Below are 21,741 nucleotides of genomic sequence, written 5' to 3'. Positions count from 1 at the left end.
GTGCACTTCAATCATACCCTTTATTATAACCTAAATTGTCATTGATACATGTTTTTGAATTATGTTTGAGGTAGTTAGAGATTTGAATAGGTGAATTAGGTATACATTTTTAATATGCTACATATTCTTACATCATTTAAAAAAAAGTTTTCTTCCTGTGTTCAGAAACAAGTTCACTTTAATCTTATATTATCTTTTTTATAATTTTAATTTATTGTTAGATACCATTTTATTTTAGGATTTGACATATATGACCGTTAGAGGTTTGAATATGTGAATTAAACACATATTTTTAAGCAAATAAAATTATAATATAGATTCGAATCTGACCACCAATAAGTTGAAAAAAAAAACCAGTAAATTGTAAATACTTGGTATTAATAATATAGTAAAAAAAAAAAATGAAATCCGACCCGATTTGTCACTGGCCATGGTGGGTAGAGAAGAAGACCACCCGTGTGGAACACGTCGGTGTCTTGCGTTCCACACTCTAATCCCTCGCTCGCTCGCTCCTATCTTCACATATCTCACCAATTCTCTCTTCTCTTCGGTTAGGTTCTACCTTGTTCGTCTTTTTTTTTTTTTTTTTTTTTTGTATCAGTCATGTTATTATCTTATACTTAACTAGATATATATTTCGCGCAACCAAACACGTACCTCCTAAACCTCCTTTTCTATTCTATTCAATACCAGTGGTGGTGACTCACTTGTTGTTTGAGCAAAGCTGCGTGTGATCAATTTTCGTGTTCCTTCTTCGTTCCCAGCTTCAGGCACCGAGTGAGGATGAATTATCAACTATATATTAGGTTTGTATGACTTGTATTCGATTATGTGAAAAACGATTTCTCTATTGTATACAACTTCGGATGCGCTTGTCGAGCTTTTGCGTTGATCAATGATGTTATTGCAGAATCTGAGACGTTATTCTGATCGCTGCTGTGGACTTACTTTCACGAACAATCGAAGATGCTCGCTGTTGTTGAAGTAGAATATTCTATTTTGTAGCAAATATGTTCTCTTCCGAACCTTTAGACGCGTTGGATTGGAAAAGCATGGTTAACGTTTTCGACCTTGAAGGTTAGCTACTGTTAGGGATTTTTACACATTTGGGATCTGCTATGGACAAATGGAGAGTTTTATCATAGTATTTGTAATATTTTGACTTTGAGGAAATTTGTTTGCGTATATTTTAATTAGTTTAGTTACACTTAATGATGAGTGATATCTGATTTAAAAGATACCTGGTTGCATGGCTGTTGTTATTTAATTATGCGTTTGATGTGATGAGGTCATTGTTTGGTATCTTGAACTGAAACACGATGCTCACAAATATGTGCATATGGTGTGACATGTATGTGGGAACCTCAATAATCTGATTGTGAGTAAACGAGCATAGTGCATCTAAAAGCATGCCCCTTTGCCTTGAGATTGAAAATTCCTACTGTTCTGGCGGCTGATCTGTCATTTTTCTTTGCATTTTAAATTCGGCTATTTTTTGTTGCTCCCGAAGATATGAAGAGCAATTGCGACACGTTCATTTGTTGGTAAAAGAGAGGTTGATCTTCCGCCATGTCTTCCCTTCAACTGTTCCAACTAACTCAGCATGGCAGGAGTTTTCTGGCTTCAAGGAGGTATATTAACTTTTTCTCTGAATGTTTTTGGTGATGATAAGTTCATTTAGATTTTGATGATGACTTGCCACTTAATTTGTTTTCTTATTGACCTGCTACATCAAGTTTATGCTTTTATCAACTATTTTTTTTTTCTTTCCGCAATGGCTCTAAAACTAAACTTTGTTTTTTATGCTTTAAGAGAATATTTGATCACATTCTCATAGTCAGCAATAGAATACATAATGCTCAAAGTTTAAACGTTTGACCCTTTAAAGAATTGTTGAGGTTCTAAATTTAAATTAAAGTCCAAAACTGCAATTGCAGCTGTAAAGTCAAAGTTTATGGGTTTTTTAGAACCACATCGTGACCACAGTTGCATTTGCATCAACCGCATTTATCTACAATTTTCCACAATATCAAGGTTTGTCTGAAATTGTAATTGCAACCAGTCAACCACAATTTAAAACCTTTGCAACAATGCTCAATACTAATACTTTTGATCCAAAAAATACTGAATATATAGGATAAGATAATGATTATGCTACATCAAAAAATCCCTGTGTTGGAATCTCAAGACTTCTAATTCTACATACATTTTAATCCTTAGAAACAGATATCTAATAAGTATTGTAGAAATTGGTAATTATCAAGAATTTTCATTATAAGAAAAATGGTTGACCCTTAAACTTGCATTCTTTGGGTATGATTTTCCACCTGAAACATATGCTTAAAGGCTTATCATTAGAGATCAGAAAAGCAGCAAAACTTGTCCTAATAGAGCTATTGTTAAGAAATTTCTTGATTCTTTATTGTTCTTAAAATTTATTTCTCTAAGGTCCTGCTTCTTTAAGGGTAACGTATGTTGTGGTTGATTGTTTTTGGATGAAATATTGGTGTATTCTTCTCGAGTTTAACATTGCTATCTTACATTTTCTGATAAATATTTTTGCCACTTCGATTATAGCCTTGAGTCTTCATATTAGTAGTAGTATCATGTTTTGCATTATACACTATTTTGTTTGGTATTAATAAAATTACTACTGTCTTGAACTAGTTTTGCATGTAAATTATTATCTTGTTGATTCATTGTCCTTCTGCACCATGACAGAAAAACTTTGCTACTTGCAACTGGTATCTTAGTTGCTGGTGGAACTACAGCATATGTGCAATCAAGGTTTAGAGTTAATAGAGATGATTTATTAGGTGATTCCTATGAGTGCAATAATGATAAAGAACTCACGAAGGAGGAGGTTATGAAAGGAACTTCTGCACCAAAAAATAAACAAAAGAAAGGAGGGTTGAAGTCACTTCAAGTCCTTGCTGCAATTCTTTTATCTGAGATGGGCCAATTAGGTGCAAAAAACCTTTTAGCTTTAGTTTCTATAGTGGTAAGTCTATTTGTTATGGATAATTATAATCTGTGCTTATCTTCAATATTTCAATGCACAATTGCTTTATGTATTCATGTATTTAAGGGGTCAATGACCGACTTTGTGAGGCATCATTCATGAACATGTCATGTATACCCACTATGTAGATGAAATTAATCAAAATGATTTTTTGTCCAACCTGTCATTCATTTTTTGGACTTACCTGAAGTTTCATGTGAGGCATACCTTTAGTCAGCAGATACGGTTCTTCTGCTGGTATGCATCATCAGGAGGGATTGAACTCTTGTGTGTTCTGCATATAATGGAATTTTCTACCAGTTGGACTGGTAAATGTGACTGCAGTTGAAAATATTTATGTTTTTTTCCCTTTTCATTATATGATTGGATACGAGGATTTTCTTCTTTAAATAGTGTAGTTGGCTTCCCCAAGAGAACTTTATAAAGCTTGAAACTTTGAAAGGACTAGGTTGTAATCAGACAGAACAGTCATATTTTAAGTCTATAACTAAAATGTATGACAAAAAAATTATGCAAATATACACTAGCATAAGGACATGCTTTGGAAATGATGTGAAGACATACACCAGACAATATGCTCATGAATTGCAATGACAGTCAGAGTTATTTAGGTGTTTTTTCTTCTCTTTGGAGGGGATGGGGGAGCTTGTTGGTTCATAGAAACTACTGAAGGTGTAATGCATAAAAGAATGTATAGGTAATTGCTCTCTATTTTTTGGACATTATTATCTCATAAGGCAAGTAATATCTTTCTCCCCTAAACAATTTTAAACTTGAAAAATAAATAGATTAAAACAACAATTCTAAACTTCATTAGGTAGTATATTATTTAGTTGAATTACTTTACCAAAACTCATCCTCTTTAATACTTCCTTTAAACTCTCCAAGTCTCATTGAATGCAGAGATAGCTCCTCCATCTTTTCTTCACTTGTTGCTTAATTACCAAAACTTTTCCATCTTTGTTCTTAATGTATTTCACTATGTTTAAATCTCTTCCTAAGGTAAGCTTGTAATTGTGTCTTTCCCTATTTTTTGCATAAAGTTTGATTCAAAAGCTTTGCCTTTTGCCTGGCTAACTGCCTTTTAATCTCTATGTTTGCTACTTGATACTTCTGTTATACAAAGGTGTAATGCTTTGAATCACTCTCTTAAATTAATGAATCTCTTGGATTCTATTACCATGATTCTTACTTAGATTGAAACCCTTTTTGCTTCACCAATAACTACTCCTGATACCTCTCAAATCCGTTGAGTTTCTTTATATGGTTTAGAAGGTGAAATATAGGACTTGTATGGTATAACTTACAAGACTATAGCTATGGTCTTGGTTCTGATCTTAAATATGATTTGACTTTATTATTGTGTATGCTTATACAAGTTTGCTAAGACATGTATGTACAAAATTGCATAAGAATGCAACCTGTACTTGCATGCCTGAAGCTGTCAATGTGTAGACACAGTAGACTGTCAAGTAAATTGAGGAAAAAAGATTATTATTTTTTTATTTGAATAGAAAACTACAGTAGACTGTTCAAGTTTGTATGAAAACAGATGTATGAATATCAGAAAAGAAAATGTGTTGGTTGATTCACCAGAAATAAATAATAATGATAGTCGATGACATTTAAATTTCACATATTTGCAGGTGCTGCGAACCACTTTGAGCAACAGGCTAGCAAAAGTGCAAGGCTTCCTATTTCGTGCTGCTTTTCTTCGACGTGTGCCATTGTTTTTGCGGCTAATTTCAGAAAATATTCTTTTGTGTTTCCTCTTATCAACCATGCAGTCTACATCAAAGTACATTACTGGGACTTTGAGTCTGCACTTCCGGAAAATATTGACTAAACTTATCCATTCTCGCTATTTTGAGGTAGATATTGTTGATTTGTATGTAGAAGCTTACTATATTTGATTGTCTTTATTGAGCTTGTTATCCATTCCTCCTGTCATATGAAGTGTCTGTATATTTGCTTGTGAACTAAAATCTTTCGGAGTTGTTTTTACCCATTTATAAGGCTAGTCTGTTTTCTTCTTTATTTCCAATGTATGAAAGTTCAATATGCAATGCTTCCAAACTTTTCCTGTTTGCCTTAAGTTCTGTTGTGTCCTTATACTGCTTAAAGAGGACAATAGTTGTTGTTACAGACTCTTAATCAGCTAGGTACATGGCTTTGAACTTATTAATAATTAATAAAAAAGGGGGAAAGGGGTCTTGTGGTTCAGTTGTTCTTGTTTTGGGCATAGCTTTTGGATCTTGGACTGGTCCTGTCTAGAGCATAGAGCATTTCAGTATTAAGCTATCCCTCCAGTTGCTTTGTACTACTGCTCAATCTTTTCCCAAAATAAGAATCACTATCCAGAATCCAAATTATCCAATATATATATATTAAATTGCAAGTGTGCTAATCACAATTCCATGCACTATTGCACATATTTTTGGTGGTTATAGGAAGAGTAGTCCATGTCTCAACAAATGTTTAATGTTCTATTTAGTTTTTATGTCAGATTTCTGTTTATCATTTACTTTTATTTCAGAACATGGTGTATTACAAAATATCACATGTTGATGGTCGTATAACTAATCCGGAACAAAGAATTGCCAGTGATGTGCCAAGGTTCTGTTCAGAGTTGAGTGAGATTGTACAGGATGATCTAACTGCGGTCACTGATGGACTGCTATACACTTGGCGGCTGTGTTCGTATGCAAGCCCTAAATATATCTTCTGGATATTGGTAACTCTCATTAAACTGTACTGTATCACAGATTTCTCACTGGCCACTACTGTTCATAATTTTTTGAGTTTCTGATGGCTGGAGCCTGTTTGATGTAATTTTAAGTTGAGTTGTTGTCTTTTTTATAACTGTTGTTTCCTTTGCAGGCCTATGTACTCGGAGCTGGGGCTGCTATCCGAAACTTCTCTCCTGCATTTGGTAAACTTATGTCCAGAGAGCAGGAATTGGAAGGAGGGTATCGACAGCTTCACTCACGGTTAAGGACTCACTCGGAAAGTATAGCATTTTATGGTGGAGAGAGGAGAGAAGAAGCTCATATTCAGCAGAAGTTTAGGACCTTAGTTAGACATATTAATAGAGTGCTACATGACCATTGGTGGTTTGGCATGATTCAGGATTTTTTATTGAAGTACCTTGGTGCTACTGTTGCTGTTATTTTGATCATTGAACCTTTCTTTTCTGGCCATCTAAGGCCTGACAGTTCAACTTTAGGGCGTGCAGAGATGCTAAGCAATCTAAGATATCATACTAGTGTCATTATTTCCCTATTTCAATCTCTAGGAACTCTTTCTATCAGTGCAAGACGGCTCAACCGACTCAGGTATATTTGACCAGTCATTTGTCCCTTAAGAAGTTGATATTAGAGGACATGCCTTGTATGCTATTCCTTTCTAGGGTTTGTTTTGTTTGTATACAAATACTCTAGTTATTTGTATGTTTTACAGTGGTTATGCTGATCGCATTCATGAGTTAATGGCCATATCAAGAGAGCTAAGCCTGGAGAATGGGAAATCTTCACTGCAAAGACAAGGAAGTAGAAATTGCATAAGTGAAGCTAACTATGTTGGATTTTATGGTGTCAAGGCTAGTGAATTCTGCTGAGCTATTTATGAATCTTTACTTCTATTTATGTTTTTCATATCTTGATTGTGGTGTTGCTCCTAAAATTCAGGTTGTGACCCCCACCGGTAATGTATTAGTGAATGATCTGACCCTTAAGGTTGAGTCAGGATCAAATCTTTTGATTACAGGTAGTCATATGAACTCTCTGCTTGCTGGTCGTTTCTAATTTTACTTTTTATGGTTGAGTCAACCTTGATAATCGATGTTACTTCATTATCCTTTCTTTTCTTTTTTTTTTTGGGGGGGGGGGAGTTGAAATTATTCATGCATTTTGGGGCTTAATTTTTATTATGTGCATTCATAGTGTCTAGAAACTAGAAAGGTTATGCATATTTTTGGTACATACACCTTTGTGCTTGTATCTACATGGCTGGAGGTATAGTAAGGGTTGTGTACTATTGACTCCAAGTTCAACAATGTAGATGGAACTTTTGTCTTGTTTCCTTTGTCTCTTTTTTATTGGCAAGGGCCTAGTTTAATGCATTCAACCAGGTTCTATGTCAAAGGCACACATTATTCAAGCTATATGGTTTCAAATGAGTGTTTTCTGCAATTTTTGTGGTTGCCATTTGTTGAATCCTTCGTAAGCGTATCAAAGTAGTAAAATGGAAAGTTTGAGTATCATATCCATATGGACTTGTTTGTACTCAGCTATTCATACAAATTCGACAGCTAGGCAAAGGATAATTTGGTTTTTAAGATAAAATGGTTAAAAACAATAAAAACAGAACAAATAAAAAGTGACCAAAAACACAAATAGTTAGTGGGAAAAAGGAGTTAAATGCAAAAATAAACGAAGTGTTGGGGATTTGGCTACACTAAACTAACAATCTCAGTAGTTATAAAGGTTTTCTTTATCCAATATTCAGTCTAATGCTACCTTAACCTAGTATAGTGCTCTAACCAATGTCCCTCATGTGAAATAGTCTAAATTGCTTAACTCAACTCTTAATCCCTTAGCAAGTCAAGCTAAACCACTTGGATTCAAGAACAAAGGTTTATCAAGGTTAACAAATGTTATTCCATCCCTAGACATAACACTACCACTTTCAAATTTAGTCAAAAAGCATTTCCCAATGACAATTTAACTATGAAACGTGTCCATATGGTTGATTACTAATGATACTAACAAACACCCCTCCATCCCTAGACGAAACATTCATTAGATGAGATTCCAAAAAAAATGGAAAGAAGTAATAGCACAAGAATAAACACTGAATAAATATGAAGATTAGTTACATAAGAGTAAACTTAGTACACCAATTCCCCTACAAAGAATAAACTAGCCTCTCATTGTCATGAGATGCCTCAAAATTACACATGGAAGGGAGAAAAATGAAGGGAAATTGATAATAGAGGTTGATGAAAGCTCCAGTTTCCGCACACCAACCCTAGGTCGATGTCCCACTTTGATCCCCAAAAGAATGTTCCTTTTATACTGGGTCCAAGGCCTTTGTCTTGTCACTTTAGAGTGCGGTCTACTCACTGGGTGAGACGTATCGCTGGGCGAGTTCTTTACGAATTCCAAAAGACACTTCATATGTGATTCCACTCGCTGTGCGAATTCTTCAACAATTGAAATTCTAAATTTCTTTTCTTTACTTAGTGGCCTTTACTTGTTGGGTGAGTTCTTCTTATGACTTGACACTTCTTCACTCTTGAGCTTCCATGTGGTCTGGTCTGCACAAATACTCTCGCTGGACAAGCATAGCTTGTTGGGTGAGACATCGTGAATGACATTGGTGCTCCAAAACCTTGACAAAATAGTAGAAACTAGGAAAAAAGGATTAAAATTTTAATTACAGCATCAGTTTCCATAAAACTGTTTCCTAATTTAATTGAGGCTAAACTGTAGCAAAAATGAAGGAAAAATAGATAATTGTTGTGTTACTTGTAGTTCAAATGAAAGTATGCACAACAATTATCACCATTGTAATTGTTGAATGTTGTCTGATTGGAAATAAAAATTGAGTATTCCCTTTTAGTGGGATAAGGCTTTGTGCTTGTTGTTCTTGTACCAGTCAAGTTGGAAACCTGTCCAGAATAATCCATGAGCATTGTTTTTTTTCAATGTCATCTATTACCCACTTTTTCCCTGATGCATTCTCCTCAGCCACTGCCATGGTTACCAATGACTATTTGTCATTACTAGTTGCTGAATTTTTTAACTGTTATTCTCTAGGTTATTCTAGTTATTTTAGGACTGTATTAACTTTTAATTTATCAAGCAAACAAGACAATGTAATTGGAAAATATGAAGATAAAATTAATTGTAAACTTACAGAATTGTTATTTGCCATGTTGATCATTAGCTGGTTTAATAAGGTGACTGCGTTCATAAGTGTTGCTTATTTTTAGCAAAAGTTTTTTTTTGCATTGATGATTGATTTTATGTGCACCAATCAAATACAATTGAATAATAATAATTGTAATAAAATTAATTAGTGAATTTGTAGTCTAGTGGTTGAGATTCTGCCCACTAATGCTACGCACCTGTGTTAAAATCTCACTTCCCTTGATGCTTCTTGCGGTAATATCGTTGAACCAGTTCTACCTCTTAAGCCATGTTCTGTTTCACAGCTTCAGCAATTCATCAGTTCTAATGTATGGACTAGCACATATCCATGTGTTCAAGAAAATGTAAACTAACAACAAAATAGTAAATAATTTCACTGTTCACTCCTGGTTGGTCATTATACTCCTGATGAGCATGTGGATTTGAAGGGAATGGAAAATTATATATTTCGGAATTGATTAAGTAAATCAAAATTGTTATGATACTTGTCTGTTTGGCTTTTATTTGACAATCTGAAAGTACTATGTTTCACTTGTATAATTGAATTTTAAAATAAGATTTCTAATGGTTAATTGTTTTGACACGTAATTCACAATTATTTTGCTGAAGGTCCAAATGGCAGTGGAAAGAGCTCGTTATTCCGGGTTTTAGGAGGTCTTTGGCCCTTGGTATCTGGACATATTGTGAAACCTGGAGTTGGATCTGATCTTAATAAGGAAATCTTTTATGTGCCACAAAGACCATATACTGCTGTAGGAACACTTCGTGATCAGTTAATTTACCCTCTTACTGTTGATCAAGAGGTTGAGCCACTTACAGATAGCAGGATGGTGGAGCTATTAAAAAATGTGAAACTCACATCTAATCCTACTTCTATATCTCAGTGCCACATTAATGCATAGTGTATGATGATTATATGTCATTTTAATCATTATTATTCATCTGAATTGCTTGTACATGTATTAAAGGTTGATCTTGAGTATCTATTGGATCGGTACCCGCCTGAAAAAGAGGTAAACTGGGGTGATGAACTTTCATTGGGTGAGCAACAACGATTGGGCATGGCCAGACTTTTTTACCATAAGCCTAAATTTGCCATTCTTGATGAGTGCACAAGTGCTGTCACAACTGATATGGAAGAACGGTTTTGTGCTAATGTTCTGGCTATGGGAACATCATGTATTACCATATCACATCGTCCAGCATTAGTTGCATTCCATGATGTGGTTTTGTCTTTAGATGGTGAGGGAGGATGGAGTGTTCATCATAGAAGGTTGGAACTTTACTGTGCTGCTCATTGGTGTTTTACTTTGAAGCTGTAATTAAATATAATATTCAAATATTGAACTCCAGAGAGGACTCTTCTACTGAATTGGGGAATGATATGATGAAGGCTTCGGAGACCAAAAGACAGAGTGATGCCAAGGCTGTTCAACGAGCATTTGCTATGAACAAAAAGGTTTAGATATTTTGTGATTCTGGAGTTTTTGGTTTCTTCACAGTTCATTATTTTATATTGATGACAAAAGCCTCCCTATTTTTTCTGTTGTTTCTTTGCCTAGGATTCTGCATTCTTAAATTCAAAGGCACAATCTGATATTTCAGAAGTGATAATAGCATCATCTCCGTCTATGAAGCGTAATATTTCACCATCTGCTGTACCCCAACTTCATGGTAATACAAGGGCATTGCCAATGAGAGTAGCTGCCATGTGCAAAGTATTGGTAAGTATCTTCAATAGATATGCTTTATATTTTTTAGTAACTGAACAACTTTTCCATCATATTGAATTCTTGATTAATTCATATATGCTTGAGTACATTATTTATGAAAATCTTTGGTGTTGCCATTTTTCTGTATTAATTATAAATTTAGAAGTCTAAATATTTCTTCCTAGATCTCTGGGCTTGACGATTGAATAATGCACAGACCTACTTTTATGTTATGCTTAAATTTAACTTAATCCTTCAAAATGGGGGCGACAATTACCAAACTCTTGATCACTTGGTTATTTTTGGAAGATATTAGTGTTATGAAGTTATTTGTCAGTCTTATTGTTAATGGGGTTGCTTCTGTTTGTAACACTAGTACTTAACCGAATTATCAGTATAAATGAAAGTATAAGGTTTGGGTATTGCAATGTCTTACTATCAATCTTATAATACATTGTTAGATGCTATTTTCTTTTCCCTTTTCCCTGTCTAAGCCTTGAACTTGAATCAGTTAGAATGTCCCAAAATCGTGAGCTGTTTGGTGTAGGCTCATGAATGGTTTATATTTCTATCAAATTACAGTAGTACACCTATTTAAGAAGTTAATATCAATAAGATTGGTTTACTCATGAAGCATATATTTCAGTGGTGCATCTGCAGTCAAGTGTTTAGTGTGGTGAAACAAATGAAACTCTGGTCATTTTTTTTATCCATATGAATCAAACTTAGGTATTAGGGGGTTTACAACAACTCAACCAACTGAGCTAGACCCCTTGGGTAACAATGGTCATTTATGTTATCTCCTTGACGACTTACAATGAAAAGGATGTTGGCTACTACATCTTTTTGTATTTCAGTGATGCGTCTGCAGTTAAGTGTCTAACACGGTGAAACAAATGAAATTATGCAGTCATTTGTGCACTATCTCCTTGATGACTTACTATGAGCCCACATCCTTTTAAAAGGATGTGTTGTGCACATTAGTTAATCCATAAATACGATAAATCTCAGGTGCATTTTTTTTTTGTGTACTGCATGCTTTCAGGTGCCCACCATATTTGATAAACAAGGAGCACGATTACTTGCTGTTGTTTTTCTTGTTGTTTCAAGGACATGGGTCTCAGATCGTATTGCATCACTGAATGGTATTTTCTTATCTTTGACTTTTCATTATTAAGAGAGATGATATGTATATTGTATAACATTCCCAGGTATTATGTTCTCAGGTACTACTGTGAAGCTTGTTTTGGAGCAGGATAAAGCTTCCTTTATTCGATTAATTGGTTTAAGTGTTCTTCAAAGTGCTGCGTCTTCTTTCATTGCACCTTCTATAAGGTAATTTGGCATTCACATGAAACACAGGAAACAGCTTTGCTAAAATCCATCCGTATTTGGACTTGTGTCTAAATTTTCCTTCCATGAATGAATATTTTTTGAGGGAGTTTGAAATTAGATATTTGATCTTCAGTTTGTGACCGGAATGGATATCTCCATACTTGTTGACATTTGACATATTACCATTTACCATTGAATTTATTGAGCAAAGAATCAAGTCATGATTCCAAAATAAATACATGATTTTCTTCAATAAATTGATCCTAGATGCTTATGAAATGTTTCTCTATTAATATTATTAAGCAGAGCCTAAAACTTGGTAATCTTCTTTGTGTTCATGATTGATGATTATACATGACAGCTGCTGTCTTCCAATGTAATGCTTCACTTGAAAGAGATGAACTTGAAAAGAAAGGAACTGAATATTACTGAGTGTGTTTTACAATACAAGCACAAATCCCTTTTTATAGGCTAAACTTATCAAAGAAAATAAGGAAAGTAAACATATCAAGGGAAAGAGGGAAATAGGAAAAAAATTCTGAATAATTGCAAATATATTCTAAATATATAAAAGGAGATTCTATCCTAAATTAGTTGCCTATTTACAATGACTTGTCATGTAGTTCAACTATGCCCTTTTGTTGAGTTTACATCCCATTGATTTCTATATTTTATTATACATAAATTACTGATAGCACTTAAATATGAAAAATATTAGATATTTTTTTATAGTTCAAAGCATTGAAATTGGGAAAAAGTTTGAATAGGTTGACCTAACAAGAGTCTTTAAAAAGTAAATTTAAAAATTAAAATGTTGTGTCTTGTTCTACAGACACTTGACTGCAAGGCTAGCCCTTGGGGGGCGGACTCATTTGACGCAACATCTACTCAAGAACTACTTAAGAAACAATGCATTCTACAAGGTAAACTATTCATTCATTCTTCAGGTTCTCTTATTTTTATTTTTTTTATACTGTAAACTTGTTTTTGTGTCCCTAACTCCATATCTATGCTTGAATAATTACTAGTTCCTGATGAATCACAATCACATTGTTTTTTTATTTGGATATGTTGAACCTTTTATTGAAATAATTTTGTATCCCAGTCTTATTGCTATCATTACATTCTACTATTTCCCCTTCAAATTTAACTCAATTTCCAATTTTGCTCCTTAACCTCTTCATAGTTCCACAATGTTCTCAACTATTGAGTTAATAACAACATTTACCTTCACATACATATATGGCAAGTTGGCAATTTTTAAGAGGAAAAAGGCATATAGGATGAATACTAATGATTGAATGGGGGTAGTAGGTAGATATTGTTGAGGACTGATAGTATTAGATTCAACCACAAATCATATTCTCGTAAAAGGGGGGAAATAAAAATTAACTAGCTCAGGAATTTGAAACTTCCTAGGGATGTTATCCCAGGAATCTTATTGATGCCCCATACCAAATTTGACCATGTCAATAGTTTGAGAACGTAGACTAGGTTTTAATTTCACAGACAAAAGTATGATGTATTATTATGAACAATATCACCTAGTGGGATAAGGCTTTATTGTTGTATTATTATGAACAATAAATATATTATTCCGTGCTTTTAAGCTATTTAGGCAGATGCCGGATGACTGGGGCTTGGTTCTGAATTCACATTACATACATATCTTTGTAGGTATTCCACATGGCAAGCAAAAACATTGACGCTGATCAGAGGATAACTCATGACTTGGAGAAGTTAACAACAGACTTGTCAGGACTGGTCACTGGAATGGTAAAGCCATCTGTGGATATTTTGTGGTGAGTACTTCATTTGCAAAATAGAGTTATTATGTTACTATGGTGTATTTTACTAGTACATGGTGAATTAACATATTGATGCATGCTCTGTCTTTATTTACTTACTGAGTACTTTCATTACTCTAAAGGTTCACTTGGAGAATGAAGATGTTAACAGGTCGGAGGGGAGTTGCCATACTCTATGCTTACATGTTGCTTGGTTTGGGATTTCTAAGAACTGTTACTCCAGATTTTGGTAATTTGATTAGTCAAGAACAACAACTTGAAGGAACATTTAGGTAAACTATTCTACTGTCTGCTAATAATCCAGGTACTAGTCAAATTGTGCTGTTGAAATTATTCTGATCTGTTTCTCTTTATGCTTTTCTAGGTTCATGCATGAAAGACTTTGTACTCATGCTGAATCTGTTGCTTTCTTTGGGGGTGGTGCTCGAGAAAAAGCTGTGAGCATCCTAACTTAGCAATGTTTAATGTATTTTCTTTAAGTGTGTGCTTGTTTGAGGACATGAAAAGGTTGAAATGAAACCTGATGCTTGTCACAAAAAAATGTGGTAGGACTGAAACTAGAGTGCCAATCCACCATTCAAATTTTGGACACTCCTGTTGCTTGAGAGAGTTGAAAGTATTTTTATCCTTTCAGAAGCAATAAAGGGTGGTTGAGTTATAACTATGAGTTGAGAGGTTGTTTCTGCAATTAGAACCTTGGCTGTCTGGTCATAAGGCAGCAACTGTACCATTGTGATGGGGGTTCATCGTCACCCTTTACCAAGCAATAAAGAGTAAAACTATAAACCTCCATCCCCGCATTCAGTGCTCTCAACTTTCCCCTTTCTCATTTGCCACCACGTTGATTAAGCATACCCTAAATTGTATACATGCTTATGTGTTTGATCAAATTATATATAATGTAGGGCTCTAATATGGGGAAGTGTGAAGTGGGTTTCAGTTTGACAGGAAAAGTTCAAAAAAATTATTTTTCTTTTTAGCTCCTATTTATGTTATCATAATGGCTGGATGACTCTACTTTTAATAACAGGAGCAGATTAAAACTATGGTTATCATCAATCTCTAAATTTTACTCTCTTGATGTTGAGCAGATGGTCGAGTCTAGATTCAGGGAGCTTCTCACCCACTCCGAGTACCTTTTAAAAAAGAAGTGGCTGTTTGGCATCCTGGATGATTTTATCACAAAGCAACTTCCACATAATGTGACTTGGGGCTTGAGCTTAATATATGCCATGGAACACAAGGGAGACCGTGCATCAGTAACTACTCAGGGTAAGATATTTCCATTGAATCATTTACTCTCTTTATATTTCTCTTGTTGCTCTCCTCTCTCAGACAGTACTATACTAATAGGTGAGCTAGCACATGCACTGAGGTTTTTGGCATCTGTTGTTTCTCAAAGCTTTTTAGCTTTCGGTGATATTCTTGAATTGAATAAAAAGTTTGTAGAGCTCTCTGGTGGAATTAATCGTATTTTTGAGCTTGAAGAACTTCTAGATGCAGCACAATCTGGTATTTTAATTATCCTTCTTTAGTTTTATAATCAATCTTATCAATCAATATCTTGCTGTTTGTATGGCAGTAACTCTCTTTAATGGCCACCACGTTATGAGCTAATATGACCTCTTACTGTACAGAGAATTTCACGAGTGTTAGTGCTATACCTCCAATGAGGGATGTTCATTCCAGTGATGTAATTTCCTTCTCAAAAGTTGATATCATAACCCCTGCTCAAAAGATGTTGGTGAGGGAGTTAATATGTGACATTAAGCGTGGGGGAAGCCTACTTGTTACTGGTTGGTATAGTCATTATTTTATTTGTTTTGCCCCTTCAGAAGAGGGAATTCTAATGTGATTTAAATTTTGGTAAAGGTCCAAATGGAAGTGGAAAAAGTTCCATTTTCAGAGTTCTTAGAGGACTCTGGCCAATTGCCAGTGGAAGACTCTCTAGACCATCTGAAGTTGTGGATGAAGAGGATGGATCTGGTTGTGGCATCTTCTATGTTCCTCAACGGCCATATACATGTTTGGGAACCCTAAGGGATCAAATTATATATCCCCTTTCCCGTGAGGAAGCAGAGGTTAAAGCACTGAAGATGTATGGGAAAGGTAAAAATATCTTGGGTGGAAGAAATAAGGCAGGCCTTATAAATGACATTATGGTTAAGAATAAAGTTTCTGACTATACATTAACATAAGCTAGTAGCAAGTTGGTAAATCCACTTTGATTCTCTATTAACCAATAATTTCGGACTATTTAAAGTGAGTAATTGGAAGTCTAGATGCAGTGAAATACTCTTTCTTGCACTATGTTAATACAAAAATGAAATATCCCCTATTCTATGGGGGGGTCCTCAACAAGGCTTTATCTTATGGTTAGGGGATTGGAACAAAACCTTGTTTTTAACTCTACAGCTTACTGCTTTTTGTATTTGACTCAACTGAAGTTTATCCCTAATTATAAAATCCTTTTTAGAAATTTGTTTGTCCCTTTTTATGAGACTCTTTTCTAATTTCTAGATGCATTAATTATTTCCCCCCCTAAATACCCTTAATTATTCTCTCTCCAGAAATTAATGAGAATCAACTATGTGGAAAGAGAGATAAGAAAAAAATAATTGACATATTTGATGCGATTATCTAAATTAACTATTTTTTTTAAGGGGTATGAATTAGTTGAAAGGGTCTTATCATTAGGGACATAAGGAGTACTTTTCATTAATCACCACTAGCTGAGAATAAGTTTTCTTCTGAGTTGTTCTAGGGTTGTGGCAATTCAATAGAATGATGGTCATGCTGATATTGTTGAAATTTTCTCTTTTGCTTACATTTTATTTGGGATTTAGGGTAAGGTTTTTGTTGTTACTTACTTTTTATTTGGGGAAAATTACTCTGGTCAGTTTCCTTTTACAGATCAATAATAATTTCTTGTTCTCTTCTCCAACTGTTTTAAAGTGTGCATTTTATTTATTTTGCTTTTCCATTTTAGCTCTGATAATTATAATCTTGCTAATTCAGGTGAAAAGCATGCTGACACCAGAAATTTGTTGGACTCACGGTTAAAAGTTATCCTAGAGAGTGTTCGGTTGAATTATCTTCTAGAAAGGGAGGGTAGCAACTGGGATGCCAATTTAAAATGGGAAGACATTCTTTCTCTTGGAGAACAGCAAAGATTGGGGATGGTATGTGAATCTAATCTCTTGTAATTTTAGACGGAATTTTTTAATTTTCTTAAATATTTTTGTTTCATACTGCACGCCCCTTAAAAAGACTTCAATTCCTTAAAGACATTTGTTATAATTTAGAATATTCTCTTTAATGGTTTTTAACGTTGGTCACTCTGTTCTGTAAGGCACGCTTGTTCTTTCACGAGCCCAAATTCGGTATCCTTGACGAGTGCACCAAGTATGTATGATTTGCCTTTGCCTTTTCCTTTTCAGAGAAATTATTGTTTCTTATTCATTGTTAATCTTGTTTCATTTCCTAAAAAAATATTGTCGGCAGTGCAACTAGTGTTGATGTTGAAGAACACCTATACGGGCTTGCAAAAGATATGGGAATCACGGTTGTTACTTCCTCACAAGTAAGTTGATTATATAAGTATATTTGAAAAAGAAAAAAAAAGGGACATGGTAAATTTAGTGACTTAAGAGTAGTAATTCACTAATTAGTTGTTTTGAGCTTGCCTCATTTCCTTCTGAGTGTACACTTATTTAATTTCTTTAGTGTTCTAGATAAACCAGTTATTAACTTGTCTAACCTTATGGCTTAGACATGCATCTTTGCCATAATAATGTGTGATCAAACTAAATATCTCTGCTCCTGCCCCCAGCGTCCTGCTTTAATACCATTTCATTCCATGGAATTGCGGCTGATTGATGGTGAAGGTAATTGGAAGCTTCGATTGATCGAGCAATGAGTTCACTAAAGCAGTGTTGCTGCATGGACTCTGTATACCATTTGAGATGTTGACGAGTCTATCACAAGCTGGCTGTTTGCGAGCATAAATTAGGTTTGCCAACAAAGGTCCATCCTATATACGTTTATTTTGAGTTTTCCATATTCTCCAAGATTCAATGTTTACTAGGGGACTAACAAACAGTTGAAAACAGCCAAAATTGTTGATAATAAGTTCGAGCACACAACCATTGCATAATCTCTGCAGTGTATAGGTGATCAAGATGAATCATGTATAGTTTTCCCCCTTTGTTCTTAGGTAGTTGATATTGGTTTATATGTTGTAGCCATTGGATGTAATGATTAATATTTAAATTGTTTAATCAATAAAATAGCAGGAAAGAAGGGCCCTTGGAGCTAATTTGTTGCCTTCAAAAACTCCCATGCTGTTGTGTAAGATTTTTTCTTATGTTCTTTACTCTTGTGCCACCTGAACTGCTTTCACCTCATCCCTTGGCGTTGCCTTAATTGTTCCCTTGTGGTCATGTTGTATGACTGAATTACTCGGGCAATAATACGAAACTTACAATACAAAAAATCTATTTCTTAGTTAAATTTTGGAGATTGTGCTAGAGTAGGACCTAAGCATTCCATTCAGTTAGATCTTCTGGCATACTAATTTGTGTTTGTACTTTTTGTTGGTTAATTAGCTATTTGTAATTTGGAGTACTTGATGGTTTGTTTAACATGTATTTTTGTTTTCTTTTAAAGGCAAAAAACTGAATAATCAATTTAATTATTAGATTAAATTTGATATTGTATTTAAACTGATTTAAATTGAATACCAATTTATTTTACTTAAGACGGATACAATATTCTTACAATTCGCATTAAAGCTAAAAAACTTCTCAAACCTCCATACACCAAGGAAAAGGGGGATCGAAGAAAGAGTAAGAAACTAAAATGTAAAATTGGGTGAAAAATGATTATCCTATAAATATTACTATAATTTATCTAATAAACATTTACCTAATAAATACTATCCTATAAAATTTATCTTTTATTTTACTAGTGAAACAAATATACTCTTTTTAAGATGATTAAACTATAATATTAATTTCTATGCACTTTTTCTTAAGATGAGATATTAAAAAAAGTGTACATTTTAAGGTTTCATTAAATCTTATGATATAAACACTTGTGTAAGTGTTTGAAATCAAATAAAAATAACTTATGATATATTAATAAGCTGTTTTAAAGTTATTTTAATAAATTATAAGGTAAGTTGCAAAAAAGTAACTTATATAAAAAAATGTTTCTTTATTTTCATTATAAAATTTATGAATAAATTAGTATATTTTTCATAAATATACTATAATAATATGTTGAAAAATAATTTATAGTAGTAAACTGTATTTTCTCAAAGAGTGTTTGGATGAGCGAATTTAAAATTCTAAAAAAAATTAAATTTTAAGAATTTTAAATACTTTAATTGAAATTTTTTTATTTTCAAAATTTTGTGTTTGGATAAAAAAATTAAAATTGTGAGGGTGAAAGATAATGAATGCAAAGAGAAGAGAAATACGATTGGTGTGCTTTCAAAGCTTTCAGAGAGAAGCGAACTGATGCGACATGGTCGCAAAAGAATCGGGACACGACGGCGTACACCACTAAGCCACGACTAAGACCCTCCGCGTCGGCGAGCACCTCCGCCGTGTGATAGACAGTGATGGCTACTCCCTTGATTGGTGGATGCAGTTCTACGGGTCCCCCTAAGTCCATACCTGATCGATGCTCTGCAAAACAGTATTTCTTGAAGAAGAGAATCATCGGTGTAAGAAAAGAGTTGCGAGTTCGAGAACTAAATTTTGAAAACTTTCAGGTGTGGAAGGGAGGATGAAGGTTATAAAAAAAATACGCGAACCTTTTAGAAGATTATTTTATAAAGGAAAGAATTTCAATTTATCACTTTTTAGAAGGAAATTGAAATTTCACATTTTTAGTTGTTTAAAATTCTGTTTTAAAATTCTAAAAATTTAAATTCTTCATAAAAAATATCCAAATAATGAATTTTAGATTACAAAAATTTAAATTTTTTAATAAATTACTTTCTTTAGTTAAAATTTTCTACCCAAACAGACTCTGAAGACACAAACAATACTTTTCATCGTATAACAACTCTCCATTGCCAACAGCGGTTCATTGAAGATTTTTCTTCCGTTCTGGACTCTTTCTCTCCTTTGTTTAATATTTCAAAATCCACCCTGAATTCATTGCATGTATTAATGTGAGTGATGAAAATATAAATATGGTGGAACACCTAAATGCAACAACTTTTGCCAACTTTGCCGTCCACATCCCTTGAATTCTTTACCAAGGACTATAGTATAGTTCGTGTGGTTAAGGTTTCAATTTATGAGGGTATCTATCTATTATCTATAACTCACGACTATAATAATTGGAAGAAAAAAAAACTTTTTCTTCCGTTATTAACAATTAGTTAATAAACAAAATTGATCGGTTGATAGACAATTAAAAGTGGAAGGGTCATTGCCGTTATTGTTGTAGGCGCATCCAAACCACAAATGTTAATTAGGGTGATGACTGATGAATTGCAACACATTACACATGGCCTCTTCTTCATAAGTTCATGTTGGTGGAGGGAGCTATGGCCACAAAAAATTTTAATACTTCGTGTGCAAGTTTAAAAATCGCATATACACCCCCTTTCAAATACTAAAGTACTGTATGACCGCCTGAAATATTTTGAGACAAGATCATCCCTCATTAATAAATAGTGATTTGTGAATCTCCATATTTTTTGTCTCTTGTTTTTTTTAACACATTTTTTGTCTCTTGTTATGTTTCTCTAGATTTGATACTAAGATTTAACCCTACTTTATCTTATCCTCAAACTAAAACGTAACCTAAAATTGGGGAAAATGATTCTCTAAGATAGTTTTTTCCCCCTCAAGGGTTATCTTTTTTCGCAAAACTTGTGCCCGTAAAAAATCTCAACTTTTTTTGTAAGTTTGAGTACGATCTAATTGCATTTTTTTTCTTTTTAAATTGTACATGTGATTCTTCTTGCTTAAATTATTTTATAGTCCTTTGTAATTTTGATAATATTTAAATAAATTTTTATAATTTTTTAACAAAGTCTTTATACTTTAAAAAAGTTAAACATATTAGTAATCGCTAATAAATAATAGGTGCTAACTTTTTTTTACAAAGTGGCGAATCGATTTAATATCTTTTATTTTTAGTGCTAATAGGTAAAGTTTGCCAATAATTACCATTCACTTCTAGTGCGGACAATCACTCATAAGTAAAAAGTATTTTTCATAAACGTGTTCATACAGATAACTGGATTAAAGACCAAAATTTTAGTTGTGTACATTAGTGAAACATATAGAAAGAGATCAGACATGCATAATCCTGTTTAGAGGTTGTAGAATGCATAAATACTAATTGAGTATAAACGTCAGAAAAAAGAGGATCACCAAACACGAATTAAAGTACCTTTAAAGTCAACTTCTATTCACTTAAAACTAATTGCTTTTTTTTTTGTGTTCCCTCATTGTATGTATTAAAAGTTACTTGAGTATATTTTCCTTAAGATGAGATAAGAAGCCACAAAAAATGGAAGTAAAATACCGTCATGAAAATGTTGTGGCGTTTTGCGGCCGTAACTGAAAGAGTTGAAGTGATCTATTTACTATTTTTAGTTTTTATTTACCCAAAAAAAGATAATATTAAATTGCTAGAAGGAGATAATTAAGAAACACGGAATAATTAATTGTTAGCTACGTTTATAAACAAAACTTTCGGAATTCTGGAAAGAGAAATTGCCGTAAGTGTTGATATGTCACTCTAACTCTAAGAGGGGAACGTCTAAGCTACTCATTTAGGGATATACCCACCAATTATTAAGTGTTGATAAAGTGGTCAAATATCATAATTAACAACAGATCGATTATTTGTTCTCTCTCTCTCTCTCTCTCTCTCTCTCTCTCTCTCTCTCTCTCTAAGCT

At 33.7% G+C, this 21,741-nt stretch overlaps 1 protein-coding gene across 2 annotated transcripts; it reads left to right on the top strand.

The window, feature by feature from the left end:
- Positions 1-409: 409 nt before the first annotated feature.
- LOC114421875 (ABC transporter D family member 1-like) lies at positions 410-18,453 on the top strand. 2 transcript variants are annotated; one of them, XM_028387979.1, is made up of 28 exons: positions 410-550; positions 694-806; positions 911-1,077; positions 1,511-1,631; positions 2,722-3,001; positions 4,669-4,893; positions 5,559-5,756; positions 5,903-6,357; positions 6,482-6,620; positions 6,709-6,787; positions 9,565-9,803; positions 9,924-10,228; positions 10,309-10,414; positions 10,518-10,679; positions 11,713-11,812; positions 11,894-12,002; positions 12,835-12,925; positions 13,680-13,804; positions 13,933-14,082; positions 14,175-14,247; positions 14,902-15,082; positions 15,164-15,322; positions 15,448-15,606; positions 15,683-15,919; positions 16,829-16,992; positions 17,163-17,215; positions 17,315-17,393; positions 17,643-18,453. In XM_028387979.1, exons 4-28 carry the CDS (start codon positions 1,570-1,572, stop codon positions 17,727-17,729), a joined length of 4,017 nt encoding a protein of 1,338 aa, XP_028243780.1. In that variant the 5' UTR covers positions 410-550; positions 694-806; positions 911-1,077; positions 1,511-1,569; the 3' UTR covers positions 17,730-18,453. The 2 variants fall into 2 exon arrangements, with proteins under 2 accessions (XP_028243780.1, XP_028243779.1); XM_028387978.1 differs by having other exon boundaries at positions 14,902-15,322.
- Positions 18,454-21,741: the final 3,288 nt, after the last annotated feature.

The sequence above is a fragment of the Glycine soja genome, chromosome 8 (assembly GCF_004193775.1).
Source record: "Glycine soja cultivar W05 chromosome 8, ASM419377v2, whole genome shotgun sequence".
Classification (NCBI taxonomy): domain Eukaryota; kingdom Viridiplantae; phylum Streptophyta; class Magnoliopsida; order Fabales; family Fabaceae; genus Glycine; species Glycine soja.
This window is presented reverse-complemented; position numbering and strand designations above follow the sequence as displayed.

Excerpts from the sequence above, each read along its gene's own strand:
- LOC114421875 (XM_028387978.1), top strand. The coding sequence starts at position 1,570 with ATGTCTTCCCTTCAACTGTTCCAACTAACTCAGCATGGCAGGAGTTTT. Across the intron at positions 3,002-4,668 it reads TAGCTTTAGTTTCTATAGTG|GTGCTGCGAACCACTTTGAG; the intron begins GTAAGTCTATTT and ends ACATATTTGCAG. Across the intron at positions 10,415-10,517 it reads CATTTGCTATGAACAAAAAG|GATTCTGCATTCTTAAATTC; the intron begins GTTTAGATATTT and ends TTCTTTGCCTAG.